Here is a 7,059-nt window from a genome sequence, read left to right on the forward strand (position 1 = left end):
GAATTGAGTTTTGAAATGGAGATCTCGTCTAAAATTTGAAATCTTTGTTGTAAAATGAGTTATAAGTAATTGAATTTTTGCCATCCTCAAAAAATGATTTAAAATTCCAACCCATTATATCTTATTTATTTATCACATATAAAAACTAAACTGAGACCGTCTCATGAGTTAATTTTATGAGATATATTTTTTCACCCAATCCAATACATGAAAATATTATTTTTTATGTTTAATATTATTTTTCACTACAAAAATATAATTTTTATTAATTATGTTATAAAAAAATATTGTATAATATATATTGATTTCAACGAAAAATATTACTTTTATCGTCGTACTTTGTTTATTTATTTTATACCTTAAAAAGAGAAAAAGATTATTGAACAGTCCCTCTTCTCTATAAGTGGGGTGATATTCCAAATGCTGGTCCATAACTTTCATTAAAACCACCCCAATTCCTTGAGCTCAAAGTCACCATCATAATTGATGAACTCTTCCATTTGTGAATTGGGTCCCCTCGCTACTCATTACAGATCAGTGCTGTAAATGACCACTATAGAAGCAATGGATTCGGGTGTCAGCAGAAGAAGAGCAAGTGCCCCAAAAGCAGGCTCTGTCTGGGAGACCAGAATGAAGCTCGATGAAGTCAAAGGTGGCATCAAAGTCTTCAATGCCAATCATCAAACTCTCGAAGAAAATGCTCAGATTGTGTGCACCAGTACTAGTGGTATTGCAAGTCCTGTGAATGATAAAGAAGCAGTTGGTACTGTGGATAAAGGAGTTGGAGCTAAACAGAGCCCAGTTGGAGGGAGCGGGTCGGCTAAGAGGAAAACATGGAAATCTAATGGTTTGGAAAGCAGCCCAATTCAAATTGGTCGGCAGAGATCTGAAGTGAGCAGGAATTTGGATGACATGTTCAAGCAATCGAGTGATTCTGCTGATGGAAGTGCCAAGAAAAGCCCGGTTCAGACCAAGAAAACTAGATCAGTCTCGGTTCAGTCGAGGAAAGTGAAATCTGATTCTTCCGAGGAAGCGAGGGACGATAATTCCGAGCTGGGGAAGGTGGAAATTGAGGAACATGAAGGATCTGTTGGGAAATTCGACAAGATCCCATTGGGGAAAAAATCGAGATCTGAAGAAGAACTTGGTGTATGTGAATTGAAAGAGGTGGCTAGCAATGCCGACAATATCAAGAACACAGATGAAGAAGAAAAAGAGGAATATGATGAGAAAATTGAGGTTGAGATTGAAGAAAAGGATCTTGAAATTAAAGAGATTAGTTCGCAAGAAAATAAGCCAAATAAATCTGTGATCCAGGACAAGAAATTGCTTCTGGGAAATCAAAAATCTTTTCCAAATTCACCCATTGTGAAGAAGCAGCTTCCACCTGCTGCAGATCATGCCAAATTTCTTCAAAATCCCACAAAAATCAACCCGAGTAATTCTCCTGTTTTCACTGGAAATTCTTCATTCAATTATCTCTCTTTTTAATGCTGTGTCCCTCTTAAGTTTCTTTCTTCTCCATCTTTCCAGTTCCAGATTCAGATCATTTCCACGGACTTCCAAGAACTCGGAGCAAATTACAGAGTTTCGGTTAGTTTCATTCCTCGTCTCCCTTGAATTATCAAAAATGTTTTTTTATTGAATTTTCATATTAATTCACAATTCCAATTTCATGTTTAAATTTGCTCAGCTGACTTGATCATGTGGAGGGATGTAGCAAAATCATCTTTCGTCTTTGGGATCGGAACATTTGCTATTATTTCATCTTCTCACACAAAGGATCTTAATATAAGGTTAGATACTTAAATTATTTAACAATTTATAATTATAGTCATAATGATATTTCAAAATAAATTTTTTTTATATGATTTATTGGGTATTTTTTGCAGCTTCATTTCTGTGGTTTCCTATTTAGGCCTTGCGTATCTTGTTGTGAATTTTCTTTTCAGATCCCTCATTAGCAGGTAATTAATTATTATTAGGCAAAAACTTGTGTGATACAGTCTCACGAGTCGTATTTTGTGAGACAGATCTCTTATGTGGGTCATCCATGAAAAATTATTACTTTTTATGTTAAAGAGTATTACTTTTTATTGTGAATATCGTTAGGCTTGACCCGTTTCACAGATAAAAATTCGTGATACTGTCTCACAAAAAACTTACTTTTACTATTAATTATTTGGTTGCTTTTACCATACTATTTTTAAGGCAACAAAGTTTTAGACAAAATTGGGATGAAATTCCCCCAAAATGGTTCCTTACATATTTGACAACATTAGATGTCTCGTAGTTCATCTGATATTAAGATCTCAAATTTAAGACAATATCTTGAGTTCAAGACTCCATTGTAATATTCTTTTCTCAAGTAAAAAAAAAAAGATAATTTTTTTAAAAATGTGAATGTCAGAATTTAAGATTAATATATTAAGTTAATCTCTTATTTTATTTTATTTTTCTCAAACAAATAGGGGCACTATTGGCAATAACACAATTGAAGATTATGTGATAGGAGAGGAAGAAGCCATTTGGGTAATAAAATTGGTTCTTCCTTATTTGAATGAGTTTCTGCTCAAGTTAAGAGCTCTTTTCTCTGGGGATCCTGCCACCACAATGAAGGTGAAATCTCATTTATGCCCTTTTATTGTCCTTTTAATCTTTGGCATAAATATTTTGTAATATTATTTTGCTGGAAGATGACAATTTCAGCCTCTGGCAGTTGGCAGTGCTTCTGTTTGTTTTGGCAAGATGTGGCAGCTCTATCACATTGTGGAAGATGGCTAAATTAGGTATTTTCACCCACACCAACCATCCTCACTTGTTTTTCTTTTATATAGAAAATGAGGTCTTTATGGGTGAATTTGTAAAAAAAAAAAATTGATTCCCAAATTTTTTTAAATTTTTTTGAAGAACATAATATGGTGACAATGAATGATTTCATTCATCACAATTAATTTTAGTAGATTATAGTGTAAAATGTAGAGATGTAAACAATCCAAACCAAGCCAGATAGTATCAGGCTTGATCTTAGTTCGTTTAAGATTGATAAAAGCTTGAGCTTGATTCGAGTTTTTATCATCAAGTTCGAGCTTGAATTGTCTAGAAATTCTTACGCTCGTGAAAAGCTCGAGATCGGCTCGTTAAAAGTTTGTTTATCATGTTAATCAAGTCGGGCGCGAGCTTGATTCATTAATAGTTCGTTTATCATGTTTAACAAGCCTGAGTTGAGTTTGGATCTTTTTCAAGCTCTGAAAACATACAGTTGAGCTCGAGTTTGATATTGATCGAGCTTGCTAGATATGAAATATATCTATGAACAAATTTTAAATCACACATTAAGGTGTAAATTTTATGAGCACTAATATTTTTATTTGTCAACTCAACAAATGAGTCAACATCGAGCTTACGAGCCGAGATCGACCTTACGAGCCACCTAAATAAGCAGAGCTCGAGCTCGCGAGCCTAATAATGAACATGTTTGCAAGCTCACGAGCCGAATATTCCTTAGGGTTGAGTTTGGTTTGATTAAATTATCGAGCTCGAAATCGAGTTTAAGGTTGGCTTGATATGATTAACAAACGAACTCAAACGAGTTTTTTATTGAGCGAGTTCCAAATAACTCGCGAACAGTTTAGTTCGTTTACATCCTTAATAAAATGTATCAAATTATCACAATCTTACATTGATCTCGTATAATTTTTTTTTTTTTTTAAACGATAGAAGTTGTTGGCTCTATCTCGAAGATATATTTTCGGAGTTTTAAACGGGAAATTGGCTTTCATCCCCCAGCCGTCGTTTTTTTTTGTGTTCAGTCCCTGGGTACTTTTTTAGTACCACATTTACACATGAAGTGTACCACATTTCCACATGAAGTGTACCACAATTTGTATGGCATAGTACCACAATTTTATGGGTAGGGAGTGAACCAAAGAAATGTTTTGATTGAGGATTTTTCACCAACTTCCCCTATATTAAACCTAAAATAAAATTGTGCAGTCGTTATATTTAAAACAAATTCATAAATTTTTTGGCACTTAATTTTATTTAATTATTTTTTATAGGACTTAATTTTATTTTAAGATAATATAAGTTATTTTTATTTTGACAGGGTTTATTGGAGTATTCACGGTACCAAAAGTCTGCTCTTCTTATTCCGTTCAGATAACTGCATACGGTAATTAATTAAATAAATCATCCAACTCTGAATTTTATGCAATTATTATTATTTATGCTGGCCGACAGTATTATTTCATTTATTATATTCCATTATTTCCTTTTTAAAAAAAAAAGAAAGAAATGAATGTATTTATTTTATATTATTTAATTTTGACGTCAAGTCGTGATAAATGTTTGTCTGCAGAAATTATTTTTTTGAAAATAGTATTTTTCTTATAGCACATATATAAATAATTAATTTGGTATAAATATTTATTTAAAATATAAATGTAAAGTTAACCGACATTGTAATAAAAACNTAAAAAAAACTGTAATTTTTTCTTTATGTAATAATTCAACAATTTGTAGAATCTATTTTTTTAAAAAAAAATATGTTTTTTATCTCTATATTATACAAAGTTAACATGATGGTATATAACAACTGATGTGTTTTGAAATTTTCGTGTTAAGTTTTACGAAAATAGTTAAGTTAAGTTGCTATAAGGTAATTTTAATCCCATATATACCTTTAAAAGTGTCCAATTTTAATAAACAAGGGATAGAGATCCTTACCTCTACTAATAAATTATTACTTATATTTAATTTTTGCACATTAATTTAATTATATTATATTTTTTAATAAATAAATCAATTAAATATATGTTTATATTATGCAAATCTATGTATTATTAATATTAATATTTGTTATTATTGATTGAATCATAAATTTTAAAATTTCATTATTTTTAGTTTTTTTTGCAAGAGAATTTTGTTTTAATGAATATGACATGCAGGGACATTCTGGATCCGACGGTTTAGCGACGCTTGGGAATCATGCTCTCACAAGAAAGCGGTTGGATTCGCCATCTTCTCTCTTGTTTGGAACCTATCATCTGTGATCGCACGAATTTGGGCAGGTAACTAAAACTCACATTTTTCCTATTATTATTATTATTATTATTATTAGTTTTAGCAGAATGTGACACACACAATGGTGGGTTCTGTAAAAAAAAATAAAGAATGAAGTAAATTTTTTAGTTTTAAAATAGAAGTTGTAAAATTTTTAAGTTGGGTAGGAGATAAAATAAAATATAAAGTAGAGTTGTCAAAATATGTCAGCGAGATGTGCCCGCACACAACCTTTAATTTGGAGGGATAGTCCAACCCACAAATTTTTAGTTAAATTTTGCGGGTTGATTTTGCGGGTTGGGACGGATTGACGTGTAACCTGCCACAACCCACCATTTGGCGGGTCAGAGTGGGTTAGGAAATCACTTGACAACTCTAGTATATAGAAAATGTCACAATAATGTAATGGAATCATGTAATTAGTTTGATAAGATACATAGTGTTTTAGGCAAATCCAAAATTACACGTTAATTTCATATAGTTACTATAAAGTGCTTATGTGTTTGTAGAGTGAGTCTTATGTGAAGGTTTCATGAATCTATTTCCGTGAGATCCGATCCATGTCGAGAGAAAAGTAATGGATTTGACATAAAAAGAAATAATTTTTTATGGTTCGAGTCGGATAAGATATTCGTCTCACCAAATCTAACAGTAAGACGATCTTATAAAAGTTTTTGTATTGTATATAGTAATAGATTGTTGTTGTTTTTTATTACTCTGATAACCTTATTATATAAGCTAGAAAAATATTATGTTTCAATAATAGAGTTGGAGTAAGTAAACATTTGATCAATGATCATGATTTGATTTCTCTACCAAAACTTTTTCAAACGAGTCTATTACAGAAAGTTTGTCAAGTGCAGTTCACCTGATTTGCAGACTACTACGTTATCATAAGATTTACTTAATACACATCAAAATATAACAGCTTCGAATTCCATCATGATAAATAGTTAAGTCTATATTATTAACAAAATTTCGGGAACAATTAATATTAACCAATTTTCCAGTACACACATTGTGTGTGTAAAATAGGGAATGAAATATTAACTTATATACATTAATTCATTTTTGTAATTTTGAAAAACTCAACAAAATAAAAAAAATTATTTCTGAAAAGATATATTTTATAAATTATAAATGATACATTCTAATATACAATTTCAAAATTAATTCTTAATATTTTCTCCTTTAAAATAATTTTAAAACGAGGGAAGTCTTTTAGTTAAATCGAAAAAAACATCATACCCTTAATTAATAGTAATAGATATGCATTTTTTTTATTATATAAATAACCATGAAAATCAAAACTTTCTGATACGCAGTGTTCATGTTATATGTTGCGTTCAAGTGCTATCAACACTTTTTGAGAAGAGACGACTGTAGACGAGAAGAAGGAAGATCAAGTGCAGTTAAAGTGCAACGACAAACGTTCGATCTTAATTCACTGGAAGCCAGAAAACCGAAGAAAGTTTGCTAATTAGGAATATATATGTATATATATTATTATACACATAAATTATTATCATAAAATTTCTCTCACTTTTTTGTTCTTATAACAGAATAGTAACAAATAAATAAAAATCTTTGGCATTGCAATTTGTCAGATGTATGGATTTAATTATTGGTGATCTACTGAGGGAAATTACTTACTATATTATTTGAGCTTATTGATACTAAAAAAAAATTAATATTTATATTTATAAAAATGAATAACTAATTTTTTTTGAGTTCTAATATTTACTACATGTTGAAAAATTATTTAAAAATGTGTTAAATATTTGTGTTGAAAATGTGAATGTTGAATGTTGAAAATTAGGTAAAATTAGGTGTTGAATATTGAAAATTAGTGTGTGATGATGTAGGTAATGATGTATTTTATTTTTGGATTATTTGTAAAAAAATTTCTATAAATAGATCTCTCATTTGTAAAGAAAATCACAATTGAGTTGAGAGAAAAATATTATAAAGTGTGTAGTGTGATAATTTTAAGAG

The 7,059-nt window shown here is 30.3% G+C and overlaps 1 protein-coding gene across 1 annotated transcript; it reads left to right on the top strand.

The window, feature by feature from the left end:
• The first annotated feature begins 393 nt into the window (after positions 1-393).
• On the top strand, positions 394-6,699 carry LOC140963533 (uncharacterized). Its single transcript, XM_073422892.1, has 9 exons — positions 394-1,438; positions 1,534-1,593; positions 1,694-1,796; positions 1,893-1,967; positions 2,472-2,619; positions 2,720-2,789; positions 4,109-4,174; positions 4,950-5,072; positions 6,390-6,699. Exons 1-9 carry the CDS (start codon positions 547-549, stop codon positions 6,542-6,544), a joined length of 1,692 nt encoding a protein of 563 aa, XP_073278993.1. The 5' UTR covers positions 394-546; the 3' UTR covers positions 6,545-6,699.
• Positions 6,700-7,059: the final 360 nt, after the last annotated feature.

This window comes from Primulina huaijiensis, chromosome 17, assembly GCF_012295235.1.
Source record: "Primulina huaijiensis isolate GDHJ02 chromosome 17, ASM1229523v2, whole genome shotgun sequence".
NCBI lineage: Eukaryota > Viridiplantae > Streptophyta > Magnoliopsida > Lamiales > Gesneriaceae > Primulina > Primulina huaijiensis.

Excerpts from the sequence above, each read along its gene's own strand:
- LOC140963533 (XM_073422892.1), top strand. The coding sequence starts at position 547 with ATGACCACTATAGAAGCAATGGATTCGGGTGTCAGCAGAAGAAGAGCA. Across the intron at positions 1,439-1,533 it reads TCCCACAAAAATCAACCCGA|TTCCAGATTCAGATCATTTC; the intron begins GTAATTCTCCTG and ends CCATCTTTCCAG. Across the intron at positions 2,790-4,108 it reads GTGGAAGATGGCTAAATTAG|GGTTTATTGGAGTATTCACG; the intron begins GTATTTTCACCC and ends TTATTTTGACAG.